This window comes from Suricata suricatta, chromosome 8 (assembly GCF_006229205.1).
Source record: "Suricata suricatta isolate VVHF042 chromosome 8, meerkat_22Aug2017_6uvM2_HiC, whole genome shotgun sequence".
In the NCBI taxonomy this organism is placed as follows: Eukaryota; Metazoa; Chordata; class Mammalia; order Carnivora; family Herpestidae; genus Suricata; species Suricata suricatta.
Genome location: NC_043707.1, coordinates 72,432,703 through 72,450,505, shown reverse-complemented (window position 1 = coordinate 72,450,505; position 17,803 = coordinate 72,432,703). Strand labels below are relative to the sequence as shown.

Below are 17,803 nucleotides of genomic sequence, written 5' to 3'. Positions count from 1 at the left end.
GTGTCTAAAAGAAAACAAAATTCATTTACAGAACCTGCAAAACCCAAAAGGCTAAGTTTGTTAAAAACATTAATTTCATTGTCTGTATAGTTAACAGTCTGAAAGAAAACTCAGGGTTATAAACTATAAATGTAGGTGATACAGAATATTTAAATTATTTTAGATCTGAGTAAATTCTATTTTTATTTAGTTTTGAGAGACAGAGACAGTGAGAGCAGGGGAGGGTCAGAGAGAGAGGGAGATACAGAATCCGAAGCAGGCTCCAGGTTCTGAGCTAGCTGTCAGCACAGAACCCGATGCGGGGCTTGAACCCACGAACTGTGAGATCATGACCTGAGCCGAAGCCGGACGCTCAACTGACTGAGCCACCCAGGCGCCCCTCTATTTAAATTTTAAAAAGTAACATGTCAAATTTTTATTTTAATTAAAATGAAAAGCCTGCTTATGCTTCTTAAGGAGATTTCTTCAAATGTAATGCTACTATTTTATTATGCCTTGCTGAAGATGAGACATTTCCCTATGATCCTTAGAAAATGTTACACTACAAAAATCATCCAGGCTTGAAAAAAATTTTAAAGCCAATATTCCAATCTACTTCATGATTGATAAATTCATCGATCTATCCAGAAATGTAGCTTGACCTCACAACCTGAAGTAATGTTTCTATAAAAAATTGGCACATATAAAAAAGTATTTTAGGTATTTATTTCCTACTGAAATACTTGAAACTTCCAGAACAATAGCACTACAATTTAAGAACTTTTATTGTTAATAGCATATTCCATCTCTGTTTTTTTAAAGTAATGGAAATATTTGAGACATATAATCTGGAAATAGGTAGAATTATAATTTAAATAAAAATAATGACAACATAAAATTTATAAAGGTGTAAAATTAGTCCAACTTTGTTACGTAACAAAAAGACAGATCAGGCTAATGACCCACTTGTTCAAAACAGTATTAAAGACAGAACTGTCTCACACACACACACACACACACACACACACACACACAGAGCATTTTGTCCTAGTTATTTCAGCTTGTACAGTGGTCCACATTAAAAGCAAATGAAAAGCACAGAAATTTTTTTTTCAAATCTCATCAAATTATATGCAATAGCAGGCTTTTGTCAAGATTTTTCTTTAGGGATTAAAATGATAAGCACAGACTGTGAAAATTCTAACAAGGTACTATTAAGTGAATAAGAAACGTGTTCTGGCAAATTGAGATCTCAGGTGGCCCCAACCACAACATCTCTCTCTGATGTTCCCCCACATTGGAAGGGGACTCTCTAAGTGTCCCTAAGGCCAACCGAATAGGAAAGGGATTCTTTTCAGTACAGGGGCAGATTTCGTGTCAGTGACTGGCTTTAATAAATTCCATACAGAAATAGTTTAACCTGAAAATCTGCTTGAGAGTTAGAAAGGACTATTAGATCTCAAAAATTTCTAGCACAACTGCACCGAGACGTTATTCCCAGCCTGAGACCCTGTTCTCTAATAGAGAAATGTTCCCTATTAAAATTAGTCTTAAAACATAAAAAATGAGAACATACTCAAAATACTTCAAAAATGGAAAGAACAGAAAACACTGAAAAGTACATGATCAACATGAATTTCTTTAGCTATCTAAAAGGAAGCTTTTATTCTAAGAGTCTATTTACAAAGTGTGCTTCCACTGCATTTTAAGACACATATCAAATGTTAACTCATTATAGCAATTCTATAAAAAGATTCAAATCTTTTCGAATATTTTTTTGTCATTATTAAAAAAAAATAAGGCTGTAATCTCTGTCACTGACGTGAAAGAGCACGTGATCGTAAGGGAAGAAACATCTCGCTGGAGTTTCCACAAGTTCCTCCTTCTTCTAACTGCAGCTCCGGCGGCAAAGGGGGGGCCCCAGGGTCCCCAGGTCTGGGAAGCGTAGTCGAAGAGAAGGTGGGATTGTCAGTTCTGCCAACTTCTAGAACAGGCAAATTCAGGGAAGACTCCGTAGAAAAAAAAGGGGTCGTGCTGGATTCTCCTTCTGGATGGAATATGACAGTGGATGCTCTCAGTTTTTCAGAGAAATTACTCTCGTGTGAATTTGACCTAGAGAAGTTGTTTGTGGCTCCATCTGGAAAAGGCTCACAGCTGCTACATTTCAGTCCTATGATAAAATTATTTAGACGTAAATGAAAAAGTCACTAAAAAACAAACAAAACCCCCCAGCCCATACCCATCTTGTAAGTTTTGAAAGATTACAAGCTAGTTACCACACAACAAAAAATTTAAATGGCAGTTCATAAATTCTGTCATAATCTGTTTCATGTTTCATTTGCTTTTCCCAACAACCAAGAAATATACCGTCATTTTTTATTTCCTAGGTAAGGACGTAATCTCAAGGAGGCTAAATCACATGCTATAATTCACATTTAATTTGTGTACTTACATACTGAACCATTGAATGACCTGGGAAAAGTTACGTAGCTCCTAAAATTTTTCATAAGAAACAGCTCTCACAACTAATATTCTTTAGCATTGTGGCACAAAATGCAATAAAAAAGAAAATGTAAATGGTGCATATGCTAAAATTCTATGAGTTAATTAATACCAATTATAGATTCCTGAATCATAGGGTGTTAGAAGTGGGATTTGAGTGGTCCCTTGCGATAGCTTCTATTAGAGATGAAAAAAATCAAGGCCCCAACAGTTATGTCATGCCCAACATTCTAGAACCACTTCATGAGAAAGTGAGAACTAGAACCCAGGTCTCTTCACATTAAATAATGTTCTGGTTCCCAACATAAGAGTTTACTTAAATGACAGTGGTTCTTCTGAGCAAAGAATTTTACCATGTCCAATGGGTATAGCTAACAATTAGCCTGAGGGTGAAAAGAATGAACACAAACAAATTTTATCTGTTTGGCTTAGCAAATATTTAACCTGTCTAAGGCACAAAACTTCCTGAGTTAACAAATTTTATGTAAAATCTGCAAAGTCTATAAAGTACATTTATATGTAATTTTTTTCCCCACTAGATTTTCAGCTTCCCAATACATTCAGCATTTCTGTTCCATGCTACATAAATTATTTTTTTAATGTTTATTTATTTTTGAGAGTGAGAGTGTGTGTAAGGCGGGGGCATAGAGGGACAGGATTGAAAGCGGGCTCTGCACTGTCAGCAGCGAGCCCAATGAGGGGCTTGAACTCACAAACTCTGAGATCATGATCTGAGCCGAAGTTGGACGCTCAACTGCCTGAGCCACACAGGCGCCCCTAAACGATTTTTTTTTTAAATGATTTTCTTAAATGTGGCTCAGGAGGGAAGACTTCCAGGGCGTCCCAGTATGGACTTACAGACTGAGTTTCTTAAGGGCTGAGTCGTAAATTACTCATTTCTGTATCCCCAGTGCCTAGAACGGCTGGAGTAGAGCTACATCACGTGCACATTTATCTTAAGTGCTCTGGAGAAAGGCAGAGAGAGAGAGAGAGAGAGAGATGCGGCGTGTGGGGAGAGGAGGATTTAAACAGTGCAGGCAATTCTAGGTAGTGTTCCAATTGGTGAGGGTGAAATGCAGGAGGTGAAATTTGCTATGCAGTTAATCAACCTCAGTTCCCATGCCCCTCTCATCTTGCCAGACGGTGACTCTACCGTTTAAAATTCTGGGTAACTTCTATACCATGATTCTCATTAACATATGCCGACCACTTCATTCTGTGACCAGCTGGTGGAACAAGAACTATCAGAGTTGGGATTATTAAAAATACTTCACCTACATATTGTTCTTCAGGTGTGATGTGCATTTTCGGGGGTTACTTTTGAATAGATTGATCAGACATTCTGCTGACTTCAGAAACAAGCTCCTGCATATACTGGGACTTCGTTACAGTTAAGTCTCGTATAAATGGTATTTTTGTTAATAAATTTCTTAATGTTTTTTTATTTATTTTTGAGAGACAGAGAGAGAGTGTGAGCAAGGGAGAGACAGAGAGAGGGGGAGATACAGAATCTGAAACAGGCTCCAGGCTCTGAGCTAGCTGTCAGCACAGAGCCCAACACAGGCCTTAACTCACGAACCATGAGATCATGACCTGAGTCGAAGTCGGACGCTTAACCAACTGAGCTACCCAGGTGCCCCAAATGGTACTGTTAAATGAATATAAATACAGAACGCTGAGTGACAGTCGTACACTTTTCCAATGAAATGACAGGATATAAGGTAAAAACAATGTAAATCAAATGTAATTCTGAAGCTGAAACTTTTTGAATAAAAACAAAATAATCATTTCTGAGTTTTTTTGGTTTGTATTTAAAAAAAAATTTTTTTTTAAATTTAAATAGGCTTCACACCCAATGTAAGGCTTGAACCCACGACCCTGAAATTAATAAGAGTCATGTGTTCCACTGACTGAGCTGGCCTCGAACTCCTGTATTTTACTTTTAAAAGCACTGTCAGGGGCACCTGGGTGGCTCAGCTGGTTAAGCATCTGACTTTGGCTCAGGTCATGATCTCATGGTTTGTGAGTTCGAGCCCCACACTAGGTGAGCTTGAGCCCTACTCTGGGCTCTATACTTTCTCTCCCCCTCTCTCCACCCCTTGTTCACTCACATTCTCTGTCAAAATTAAATATATAATAAAAATAAATAATATAAAAAATGTTAAAAATAAGTAAGAGCATTGTCACATTTAAATGCATTCTTGGTCACCTAGGATAGTTTACCTTTCAGATGTTCTAGTTTTATATTTCTAAGTTTTAGCACTTCATCTGTAATCTTCTGAATCAGGAAGTTCTGTGTTTTTTCTCGTCGAATAGATTCAACCAGCGTATCTAGTCCTTTGGGGTTTTCTTGTAAGTAGTCTAGTAATTTTCCAGCCCTTTTCCTACTTGATGTTCGGCAAGAAATTTCTTCAGTGTCTTCTCTACTGAGTATTTTTTTTGCACGTAGATGATCAAAATGTCTCTCAGCTATGATTTTCTCACACAGGTATACACGCAAATTTTCTAAAGCCTAAAAGACATAAAATGTGTTTCAGTGTTTTAAACACCTGAGGAAATCACACAGGAATCTTAACTGGTGGGAGAAAATGCACTGAAGTGAGGAGGCTCCGGTTACTGAGATCTGTGTTAATAAGACAAAGGGCCAAGTAGACAGAAGTAGGTCCTAGACTAAACACTGCTCTCAGTTTTCATCCTGCTTTAATCTCATCTTCACCCCTACATACCAAGACCAGGCTAGTGTAAGGAGGGGTTCAGTTGAATCTAGGGGGCCTGGGTCCGTGGAAATAGGGAGGCCTGCTGAGCACCTCCACCTTCAGGGGTACAGATGAGGGCAGAAGCTTCCATACATTTCAGTTACCATTTAACAAAGACTCCGGGATTAGTCAGGACCAAAGAGGATAACTTAATGGGGTCTCATCATTTATAACTTCCTCATGTTTGTTAATTTTCCATTTTCCTAGAGTAAAATGAAAACAACAATAATAATACTAAAAACTCTGCACTAAAAAGACCCATAATGTGTCTATCTTTGGAGTTAGTTGGAAAGACTAATTCAGTGAGTCAGTTGGTAAAAGGCAAGTAGAAGGGGTGGGGTCGGGGGCAAACGCTAAAGAAACCGTGAATGTTGGAAGGAATTAAAGAAATGAAGAAAAGGAAATCACAGAAAACAGACCTAGATCTGAGAAGGGCATTTAATTTGCGGAAAACTGATGTGGATCCTAAAAAACAACATTAATAATTTCATTCCAGTGACTGAATTCCAGCTGACTTGCAATTTTGTAACGCCCTCTACAAAATATTGTATTGTTGAAAAATGAGATAATACGTTGGGAAGTAACAGTGCAAAGCAAGAATGGAAGGAAGCAGACAATGAGAAGCCAGACACTTTGAGACCCTTCAAATGGTGGATGCAATTAATCCAAGGGGAATTTCATTAAAGAGAGTTGTTCAGAGTCCACTGGAAATGAAGTCAAGCAGGAGAGGATTTAGTTTGTGACATGATAAGTCCAGTGACTGAATTCTATAGCTCCTTCATTTACTAGATATGTGATCTTGGGTAAGTTAACTCCTCAGTGTCTCAGTTTCCTCATCCGAGTATTATGAGAAATAAATTATTATAAGTACTTAGAAAGGTAAATAGTAAGTGGTCAATAAATGTTAGTGATGAAGACAGTGATGACTAAATGTAGTCACGGGTATCATGATGAGCTAAAAGAAATGGAAGATCTTAGAAATACCCTAGTACATGGTGGCAGGAAAGTAGGCGAGGGGAAGAATTCCTATAGTTTTCAGGCCACTGAATTCCCACATTCATTTATTTATTCACACAACAAACATTTCATATATATATATATGAATACTTTATATGCCATGTGCTGGGCATACAAAGATGAACAAGACTTGGATCCTGCATGCAAAGGGCACATGGTCTAGTTGGAAAATACACAACAAACTCAAGCCAGTAATTATAAAACAATGTGATATGACCCAGAAAGAAAACACAAGTACTGGGGAAGCACAGAGTAAGCAATTAACTGTACCTCCAGAACCTGGAAAGTTTCCAGAGGGAATACTTGTAGCATGAAGGTGCACAGAGAGAAATACTAACAAGTCGAGGGTAGTTGGGATGCAGGGTGCATGTGAAAGGGTGGTGAGAAATGAAGCTAGAAAGAAAAACAGGTTGGATTATAGAAGAATTGTTATAACATGTTGAGGAACATACGTTTCCCTGCAGCCAAAAGAGTCATCAAAGGTTTATAAAAAAGAAGCAATACACCCTCCTACACTGTTGTGGTGGGAATGTAAACTGGTGCAGCCACTCTGGAAAACAGTGTGGAAGTTCCTTAAAAAATTAACAATAGCATTCCCCTATGACCCAGCAATAGCACTGCTAGGAATTTACCCAAGGGATACAGGAGTGCTGATGCATAGGAGCACATGTACCCCAATGTTCATAGCAGCACTGTCAACAACAGCCAAATCATGGAAAGAGCCTAAATGTCTATCAACTGACACATCGATAAACATGTGGTTTATCTATACAATGAAATACTACACGGCAATGAGAAAGAATGAAATCTGGCCATTCGTAGCAATGTGGATGCAACTCGAGGGTGTCATGCTAAGTGAAATAAGTCAGGCAGAGAAGGACAGATACCATATGTTTTCACGCATAAGTGGAACAGGAGAAACTTAACGGAGGACCATGAGAGAGGGGAGGAGGAAAAATTGGTGGGGAGAGAGGGGGAGGCAAATCATGGGAGACTCTTGAATACAGAGAACAAACCGAGGGCTGATGGGGGAGGGGGAGAGGAGAAAGGGGTTGATGGGCATGGAGGAAGGCACTTGTGGGGGTGAGCACCAGATGTTATATGGAAACCAACTTGAAAATAAACTATAAAAAAATAAATAAGTAATAAAAAAAGGTTTTGCAGAGGACTGGGGGGAGCAAAAATTGGGAGACCCATAAGAGGATGGCTGCAATACTTCACATAAGCTATGCTGAGTGTATGAATTTAAGCTGCAGGGATGGAGACAATATGTGCTGCTACAGCGAGCACTGGGGACCACAGATTTAAAAGCTGAACTCCTTGAGGGGCTCCTGGGTGGCTTGGCTCAGGTCTGATCTCATGGTTCATGAGATAAAGCTGTACTACCAGAGCTGCGCTGTCAGAACACAGTTTGCTAGGGATTCTCTCCCTCTCTCTCTGCCCCTTCCCCACTGGTGTGTGCACTTTCTCAAAATAAACAAACTTAAAAAATAAGGTAAAAAAAAAGCTGAACCTGAAAAGCTCCATCTATTGTCATTTTTACCACTCAGATGCTAATGATTCCCAAATTTGTACATGTGATCAAGACTTTCTCCATTTAGACATCCCAAAGGTACTTCAAATTCAACATGTCCAAAACCAAATTTATCTTTGCTGTTCCTTTCCTCTGATACTCATTTTTTAAAAAGTAGGCTCCACCCCCAGCATGGACCCCAAAGCAGGGCTTGAACTCACAACTGTGAGATCAAGACCTGAGCTGAGATCAAGAGCCCGACTTTTAATCAAGTGAACCACCCAAGTGCCCCTCCTCTGACATTCGTAACTCATTTGGGAGTACCACCATCCATCCAATCATGCGATAAACCTACAACTCATCTTGCCTTTCGCTCACTTGCCACATGTGATCACCCACCAAGTCCTGCCAATTTACTCCTTATTTTTATTGAATCTGCTCCTTCACTTTATCCCTATTATTAGCATTGCCTTAGTTCAGGTCATTATCATACATATGCTGCATGGAATAGTAAGCACAGACACCTAGCTGCACTTCCTAGTTCTTTCCTCCTGTTCAAATGTCTCCTTCACACATCTGTCAGAGCTTCCAGTTTTTCAAGGAAAAAGAAAGATATATGAATTTTACTAATATTGAAATATTGTCAGTGAATTTTGTAAAAATTTAAAATAGTGTGTTCCACGAACTTAAAAAATGAAGTTCCTCAACTATGGCAGAATAGTGGAGAGGTCAAGAGTTTGGCTCTGGTTCAGGCCAACTTCAGTTCGGATCTTAAGTCTGCCATATACTCCTGTTAAGAGCTGGGGTAAGCTATTTAACCTCTCTAAGCTTGAGGATCTTTACTGAAAAAAACAGTGATAAACATTTCCCTTGGAGGACTTCTAGAAGGACTACGTGAATACGAAGGCTTGACACAGTCCCCAATACACAGTAAGTACTCAATAAATAATAGCTGTTTGGTAATGGCAGACAGGACACTTCATAGTATGGATCCTGCCTACCTCTCCAGCTTAATCTATCACCACCTCTATCTGTATCTATGCTACCTAAAATTACTATTTGTCACTCTACAGTTCACTGTGTTGTTACTTTGTTGTTACCTTTGTTTTATTTTCTCCTCTGATACCTTAAATCCTTATTTACCACTTAAGATTCAGCACAGTAGTCATTTCCTTCAGGAAGCTTCGCTTAAACTCTGTAGAAGGAGTTAGGCACCCCTCTCCTGTTCTTGTAGCACCCTGTGCATGTATTTCACTTTTCTATGTCAAGGACTCCACAATTCATTTCCACTCTGTCTCACTACTCTTCTCAGCCACAGTAACCTCCTCAGTGTCAAATCTGATACTTGCGTCTTTATCTTACTTCTCAGTAGCATGGACTCAGTTGACCACTCTTTTCTTGTTTTAGATGAGTACCACACTCTCCTGGCTTCATTCCCATCTCTGTGGCTGTAATCTTTCACTTTTTAAAACTCCCCTATGACCTCCCTTTTCCCTTCTAGTTCTCTCTAGGTGAACTCACTCAATCCCACATTTATATTTCTAGCTCCAATCTCCTTTCTTATCTTCAGACTTATAGGTCTAATAGCTGATTTGACATTTTAACTTGCCAATATGATTCCACTCTGTCAACTAAATCCATCACCAAGTCCTACCATTTTTATTTCAAAAATCCATCTGGAATTCACTTGTTCCATCCATTTCCAATACTTTCACTCTGATCCAAATTGCCATCAGCTCTCAACTATATAAATTCCAAGAAGCTCCCCACTGGTTTCCTCTTTTCACTTCTGCTCTCCTCAGACCATACAATAGGCAGAAGGATTAAAAATATAATTCTTCAGCAGGTCCCTACTATACTTGGGGAAAAAATTCTAACACTTTATTATCACCTCTAAGACCCTTCATGATCTGGCTCTAGCCAACCTTCCTAACTTCACCTCAGGAAAACCTCTGCCTTCTTCCAATTTCCCCAAGTCATCAAGGTTTTGCTTATTTTAGGTCTTTTGCAAATTCTATTCTGCCTACAACATTATTCCCCCAGTTCTGTCGTATTCTTCAGCAGCCAATTTAATGTAACCTTCCCTGACCATCCTATCTCAAGTAGATTCCCCCTGCTATTGTCTCAACACCTGTCTGTCTCCTTCACAGTACTGGGCTTAATTTGTAATCATGTATTTATCAGTTTTCAACCCTAACAACCTGTGTGTTTGAAGCAGGCAAAAAACCAGGTAGGTTTTGTTCAACTCTGGATATCTTGCACTTTAGAGTGTCAAGCAGTGTTTTAGATGAATGTAAAATACATTGCATTTATCATGTAATTTGAAATTATCATTTTATGTCTGTCTCCCTCCTTCCAAGAATCAAGCTTTTCAATATGGGATTCTGTCTTAGCTTTTAATTTTTGAATTATTAGAATTGTGCATGCTTCACAGCAGCATGTAATCCATATTTATGAAACAGAAGTAAATTCAAAAAGAAGAGGCAAACAACTAGATGGGGGCGACAGGTGGGAGGGAAGGAACACAGTGGAAAAGTGGGACTTTCCAGGAGGATGGGTGGTGGTATACTATCCATCAAGACAGAATACAGCAGGACAGTAAGCAGCTTTGGGGAAGGGATGATAAAAAGTGCACTGGGAATAAGCACCTAGAGTTGACAGAGAAGGAAGTCCAAATATGTGTATGATCATCTTATTTTAACTTTTTAAATGTTTATTTATTATTGAGAGAGCGAGAAGGAGAGGGAGAGAGAGCAGGGGTGGGCAGAGGGAGAGGGAGACACAAAATCTGAATCAGGCTCCAGGCTCCACACTGTCAGCATAGAGCCTGACATGGGGCTTGAACTCACAAACTGTGAGATCATGACCTGAGCCAAAGTCGGGCGCTCAACTGACTGAGCCACTCAGGCACCCCTGTGTATGATAATTTTAAAACTTTCCGAAGTCATCAACCATTTTGAAAATAGCATGAAGGATATTTCTAAAAAAAAATTATGCACATACTTTTTTTAAATAGACTTCCTGAAACCCATTCATGATTCCTCCAGGTTATGAATTTCTGATCATAGAGATGGATAGTATCAATGAACTGATAGGAAAAAAATGAATAAAGACCTGGAAGACACTCTTCAGATCTGTGATTGTGTACAGGTTTTATATTTATGCCCACTTGTAACTTCTCACTACCTTTTTTTTTAATCAGCTACAAAATGGGAATGACAATTATTTCACTCAGAGGCTGCTGAAAAGATTAAATGGGAACGTTGCAAACTGTGTGATAAAGAATCTGGAACCCGCAGGCTTAGCTCCTGACATTCATGTTTTTACTGGCACAAATCTTATATAAAACAACATTCATGTATTGTACAGTAGTTACCAATGTGCCAGTCTTATCTCAAATAGAATGTAAAGCAGAGGCCTGACTGTCCTTTTTTTGTATCTTTCCAGGCCCAAGAACAGTACTTTATCTATATAGTTAAGTGCTCCATAAAACATCTGAATGAGGAAACTGAGGCACAAATCCCAGTCAAACCGTTTCCTTCTGCTGATGAGTCATACCAAATGTAATTATGAGTACAGTGTAAAACACCTTTGAAGGGAAGGAAAAAGGAAGCATTTAAGGTAGATGAACATTTAAAAAGCTGCTGTCCTGTCCAGTTCACAAAGGTGATTCTGTATAAGTACTGCAGTGTTAAACCAGAACTCATTTTCTGTTGAGTTTCCGTTGTTGAGTTTTTTTCTGCTTTTAATTTGCACTTATATAAAGTATTTTAGAGGTACTCCAATAGGTCTCATATGTCAAAACAAGTAATTAAAAGCAAAAGAGAAACAAGAAATACCTTAACAAAATCATTCTTTGCAAATAAGTATTAAAATCTGTGCAGTTCTGCAGCATCTAAGCAGAAGAGCCCATTTTAGGTACAGCATTTACCTGTATATTAATTTTCGGCTACACCCCCCGCCCCTCAATTTAAATATGTGGGCGTCTGCTTACTAGGGGAATTCCAGGTTGTGCTTTCAGCTGTTGAGCTTCCCCCAACCCCCTTTATAAAAGTTTCACATATTTGCTTTGGGATCCTTTAACTGGTCCAGCTTTGCTTCAGGTTGAGCCATAGCCTAAGGAGTCTGACTCAAGGATGAACCTGGGCAGTCGGTTCCCAACAACGCAGGTCCAAAGTGCAGCGGGGGTTTAAAAAAAAAAAAAAAAAAAAACAGAGAAGAGTGACCAGTGGGCAAGCAGCTGACTGCGAAGAAACGCTCCACTGGACAAGGTTTCAGGAACCCAAGCCCTGCTTTTAGCGATTTAAAACGTAAGATTTATAGATCACGGGGGATCACTTCCACCAAGGCCCTCGGATGCAGGGCTCCCCGCCGTCCTGCCGTGTCTGGACCTTCAGCTTCTCCGAACCGCAGGCAGGCTCTCTTCCGACTCGGACTCCCACTCCGGGTTTCCGCTTTCCTCGCCCGCCGGGCCGCAGCCTGCCCCCGCCCACCCTCAATCCCCGGCCCTCGGCGGCGCCCGAGCAGAGGTTGTGCTACTCACGTCCTTCTTCACTTCTGTCAAGTCCTCCTCGGTGAGGGACGGCGCGGTGGGCTCCATGGCGGAGGCGGGAGTTAGTGCTTCTTCCGGGTCCGGCAGCTGCCGCAGCGCCGCCAGGCCAGGCTGGGGGTTTCGGGCTCCAGGTGAAGGGGGCGGAGGGGAGGCAGACCCGACCGAGAGGAAGAGAGCTGCCCCTTCGAAAACAGAGGGGCTCAGAGACGAAACCAGAGAGCTTCCGGCTCCGCCTCTAGGGCCCAGGGCGCAGTAGACTTTCGCGTTCCAGAGCGCCCTTAGCTTCGGGCTCCTTCCTCTCCGGGAGACTCAGGCATAGGCCCCTCCCCTCCGCGAGGCTGGACTAGCCTTAGAGCCCGCCCCATCTCTGCGTCAGCCAATCGGTGCCTGCTCCTGGATCCTTTCAGGAGTGGCTCCGCCCACAGCCCCCGCACGCTATTTGCAAGGAGAGGCCGATTGGCCTCCCGGTAAGGACTCGTTTCCGTGGGTGGGGCCCGTTGCTCCTCACGCCGTCCGCCCCCGCCCTGGCAGGCCGCTCACTGGTGGGGGCGGGCTCGGCCAGTCTGTACCTCTGGGTTCCTCCCCTTTTCCCAGACCCTGCCCTACAATTTCCGGTTGCTGTGTTTGCCCACTAAAATAGTTAATTTACTTGGTTGCGTACAGATTCGCGCGCATACACATACACAACACGCACAGACGCAACTTAACTACAATATTAAAGAACTTTTTTGAAAGATAAAAACCACCCATAATCCGCCCCCCCACTTTAATACTTAATTTAACATCTGCATACTTTTTTGGTTACTGCTTTTTGATAATCCTATTTCCTTATTCATCTGTGTAATAAAAACATGTCTACCTTAAACCGGTCACAGGGCAGCTGTGAGAATTAAATGATACTATATAAAGTTCTCAAAGGTGCTTGGCACGCAGTATGAACTCACTTTATTACTATCTTGTATTACTCATTTATTCAGTCTTTAATAATACTTTGTGGTTATCTTATCCTAGAAGAGTTCTCTTGCTTTTATGGGAGAAACTGATAACTATTTCCAGAATGGTATCTAACTACCAGTAGAAGTGTATACAAAACAATGTAATGGAATAATGTGGGTAAGAAGCTAAAAACAGAGCCTGGGCCCAAGACAGTGATTTGTACATGCTAAATAAATTGGATAATATTTGAAGCAGCAAGGGTAGATAGAAATGACAAGAGGACCAAAGACAAACTTGGGTACGCCAACTTTTTTTTTTTTTAAGTAAACTCTACACACAGCTGAAACCCACAAACCAAGATCAAGAGACCCATACTCCATACACTGAGCCAGGCAGTCAGGCACCTCTTGAGAACTCTTAACATTTAAGGGAAGGGAAACAAAAGAACCAGAAAAGAACAATGTTGCCAAACCCATACCAATGTAGTTTTGATCACATAACATTGCATCATAAGCTTTTAACATTTAGATTACAACATATGTCTTCTTCCACATTGATACACAGTATGGGTACCATTTTATCTGATTACTTAATCTTTCCACATCTTGGAATAACCCAATTTACTTAACCATTTGTGCTTTCATTTTGCAAATATTTTTTGAATGTGAACTATAGGCCACATACGGTTCTAGGTGCTGGGGTAACAGCTATGAACAAAATAGATAAAAATTCTTTCTTTCTGAAGTTTAAATTCTAGCATACATGTGTTTGGGGGCAAGCCAGATAGACACTTGAAAAATGATATACAAAGTCATCTTATTATGTTAGAAGATGACAAATCCTAAGAGAAAATACAACACAGGAAAGTCGGATGATGGGGTCTGGAATGGTACCATTAAACACGTTTTTATTCAAGTAAAATTAACATACAGTGTTATATTAGTTTCAGGTGTACAATATAATGGATTCAGTAATTCTATACATTACTCAGCACTCAGTGCTGGAGTAGTAACATTTAAAATAGGGTGGTTAGTGAAGATCTCACTGAGAAGGGGAGATTTGAGTTACCACTTGAAGGACGTGAAGGAACGAGTCATGTGGACATACGGGGAAAGAACATTATGAGTAGAGGGAACAGTCAATGAAAAGGATTCAGTGGGGCAGGGCAGGAGATGAGGTCCCTGTGTGCTACTCTGAACGTGTCCTCTGACTTTACTCTGAGTCATATGGGTGTATTCTGAGTCAAACGGGAAGCCACTGCAGGGTTCTGAGCAGAGGAGTGACACGATCCGATTTATGATTTGAAAAAGGAACACTTTCACTGTTGCTGTGAGGGGAAGGAAGCTGGAAAAGGGAAGATCAGTTAGGGCAGCGTCCCTGAAATCCAGGCCCCAGGAGGTGGTGGCTCAGGCCAGGGTTAGTAGCTGCGAGGGTGTTGGGAACCTTTGGAAGAAGAAGTGGGGATGCGATTTCATTTCCTTTTAAAGGATTACTCCGGCCCGCTGAGAGTACACTGTAAGTGGAAGGGTGGAAGAGGAGACAGCTAGAAGCCACTACAGTGATCCGGGAAGATAAAGGTGCCGTGATCAGAGCAAAGTGGTGAGCACTCCTCCAACATTACTTTATTTCCAGTTTCTCTTTGTTATTAACAATTTTGTCCCCCCAATTTTCATCTGTCTATTGTCTATGCTTTTTATTTTTTAAATTAAGAAAATTAAAAAAAAAATTTTTAGTATGAACAGAGGATATGGACAGGGGGGAGAGAGAGCGAGAGCAAGAGCAAGAGTGAGAGAGAGAGAGAGAGAGAGAGAGAGAGAGAGAGAGAATCTCAAGCAGGCTCCATGCTAAGCATGTGAGCTTCAATCCCGTACCCTGAGATCATGACCTGAGATGAAATCAAGAGTTGGATGCCCCAGTGACTGAGCAACCCAGGCACCCTATCCTTTTTCCTTTTGAATGATCTTTTCACCTGCATAAATTCTCAGAAGAGGAGCACAGAATCCAAGGAAATGTCTTTTCATATATATTTCCACAGCTTCTCTTCAATATATTGGTCCAGCCATGTGTGGGACTAAACCATTTTGCCACAACTATACAAGCTCTGCTGGCAAAGGAGGGGTTTCAGCACCCATCAAAGTAAAGAGATTTGAATGATGCAACTTTGACACATCCATTTTCCCAGCCATTAGGAGGCGGTTGCTCTTCTATTGTTACTCTTTTAAAAAAGAAAACATTTAAAACACACCAAACTATTTAAAGAAATGTACTGCAAACAGCTACATTCATTACCAAAATTTGACAAATACTGATATTTTGCTATGTGTCAGAAGCAGGAGTTATGGACAGAGGGTCAGGGATTGAGTGGGACTGAGTGAGAAGCTTAGGAAGTTTTTGAAGTTGAAAGGTTCATATTTTGTTTTTTTCCAAGCTGAATAGTCTGTGTCAAAGCAGCCATGTCTGAATGTCATGTGCCTGATCACAGAGAGGGTTCATGGCAGGCCTTGCAGTTTCCAGTCTTGCTTTCTTTCTAGTGCACGATACTTTCTTCACAGTCAGAAGAAGCATTTCCCCTTTTCTGCTAAACCACAGGGTCAGACTGTAATCAAGTTTGGGCCCCTTTTCAAGAAATAGCCCTGCCCATTCTCTCCCTTGCAATCATTTTACTTCTTCCCCACGCCCCTCCATCGCCACCTTGAATTCTGGGTGTACCATCTGTCTCCTGCTGCGAAACACAAAGCATCTGAGAAATGGACCATGAAGGATAAAGTTTAGGTGCTATAGACACAGGACAGCATATCACAGTGACTAAATATGAAGAGTTAGCCACTGACAGACTTAGGCTGGTGTATTAGTGTTCTAATCCTCCTGTAACGCATTACCACACTGGGTGACTTAAAACAACCGAAATTTATTTGTATTCATTTTTAAATTTTATTTATTTATTTATCTACTTATTTATTTTTGAGAGAGAGCACAAGTGAGCAAGGGGCAGAAAGAGAAGGAGAGGGAGAATCCATGCAGTCTCCACACTGTCAGCGCAGAGCCCAGAGCAGGGCTCGAGCTCACGAATGGTGAGACCATGACCTGAGCCGAAGTCAAACGCTTAACTAACTGACTGACCTACCCACCAAAACAACAGAAATTTCATCTCTCACAGGTATGGAATCTAAAAGTTCAAAACTGGCAGGGCCATGTTTCCTCTGAAGACTCCAGGGACGACTGTTTCCTTGCCACTTCTGAGCTTCTGGTGGTTGCCAGCAATCCTTGGCTTTGATAAATGACTCTAACCTCTGCCTCCATGTTTACATGGCCTTCTCTGTTTTCCTACTGTATCTTTGTTCCCAAATTTCCTTCTTCTTCTTCTTTTTAATGTTTATTTATTTTTTGAGAGGGAGGAAGAGAGAGAAAGAAAGAGAGACACAGAGGCAGGGTGACAGGGGATGGAAAATGGGCTCTGCACTAACAGCAGAGATCTGATGCAGGGCTTGAACTCACAAACTGCGAAATCATGACTGGAGCCGAAGTCAGATATTTAATCTACTGAGCTACTCAGGCACTCCCAAATTTCCTTCTTCTTATAATGATACTAATCATTGGATTTAGGGCCACTCTATTATGACCTTATTTTAACTCAAATGCATCTGTAAAGACATTCTTTTCTTTTTAAATTTTTTTTAGCATTTATTTATTTTTGAGAGACAGAGACAGAATGTGAGCAGGGGAAGGGCAGAGAGAGAGGGAGACACAGAATCAGAAGCAGGCTCCAGGCTCTGAGCTGTCAGCCCAAAGCCCGACGCGGGGCTCGAACTCACAAACCATGAGATCATGACCTGGGCTGAAGTTGGACGCTTAACCAACTGAGTCACCCTGGTGCCCCAGGATATTATTTTCAAATAAGGTCACATTCCAAGGTTCCAGTGGACATGGATTTTGGGAAGACAGCTTCCAACTTACTACAATTGGATTTTAAATTTGTCAATTATCAGCTATATGACCTGAGAACAATTAATGAGCATTCATTAAAATACCTAATATAGGGGTGCAGAGGAAACCACTTTTGACTGACAGAACAACATGAAAGAGGTATATTTAAACTGGACCAGGGGACTTTAATAGGTGGCCCTTTAGCTGCTATTTAATGATCTATTCCAAAACTTCCTACCAGATACAAGGTGCTGGGTTGAGCAATGAATTCTATTTCAAGTGATTGTGAATTACAAATTTCCTCTAATTAGCTGGAGGAAAAAAGTGGCCAGGTCTGAGCCAGACCCCATGGGTTTTATTGGCAAGACAATAGGTAGTGGAAAGCAGACAGTTTAGCTCAGGAACTTCGTGAACTTTCCAAGTAGTCTGTCCCAGAAGGGGCTCCGTTTGGGAAGGAAAGACCAGGAGGATGCAGGGGGTGAGCATGGGCTTAAACAAATACTAGGAGGACCTTCAGAGGTACACTGAGACCAGGACATTGTTGGGGTTGAGGGGACCTGAGGGAAGGGCTCAGTCCCTCTGCCTTGTCTGGAGGGGATTTGTTTGGGCAGTAAAAACAGGAAT

General features: G+C 41.0%; 1 protein-coding gene and 1 long non-coding RNA gene across 3 annotated transcripts in view; one reads left to right on the top strand and one right to left on the bottom strand.

Annotated features, from left to right (window-relative positions):
* Nucleotides 1–685: 685 nt before the first annotated feature.
* On the bottom strand, nucleotides 686–12,648 carry BCL10 (BCL10 immune signaling adaptor). Its single transcript, XM_029949186.1, has 3 exons — nucleotides 12,311–12,648; nucleotides 4,705–4,993; nucleotides 686–2,149 (listed from the first exon to the last, which is right to left on the bottom strand). The coding sequence occupies exons 1-3, from the start codon at nucleotides 12,365–12,367 to the stop codon at nucleotides 1,794–1,796; spliced, it is 702 nt and encodes a 233-aa protein (XP_029805046.1). The 5' UTR covers nucleotides 12,368–12,648; the 3' UTR covers nucleotides 686–1,793.
* A 2,136-nt stretch (nucleotides 12,649–14,784) lies between these two features.
* Nucleotides 14,785–17,803, top strand: part of LOC115299560 — a 50,532-nt gene continuing 47,513 nt past the window's right edge. For both annotated transcript variants that reach the window (XR_003912240.1, XR_003912239.1), the window contains exon 1: nucleotides 14,785–14,854. This is a non-coding gene — a long non-coding RNA (uncharacterized LOC115299560). The remainder of the gene's footprint in view (nucleotides 14,855–17,803) is intronic.

Bases quoted from the DNA above. Each gene is read 5' to 3' on its own strand.
- BCL10 (XM_029949186.1), bottom strand. From the start codon at position 12,367: ATGGAGCCCACCGCGCCGTCCCTCACCGAGGAGGACTTGACAGAAGTG. The intron at 4,994-12,310 runs GTGAGTAGCACA...TATGTCTTTTAG, and splicing joins TGACAGAAGTGAAGAAGGAC to GCTTTAGAAAATTTGCGTGT. The intron at 2,150-4,704 runs GTAAACTATCCT...ATTTTATCATAG, and splicing joins AAAACTAGAACATCTGAAAG to GACTGAAATGTAGCAGCTGT.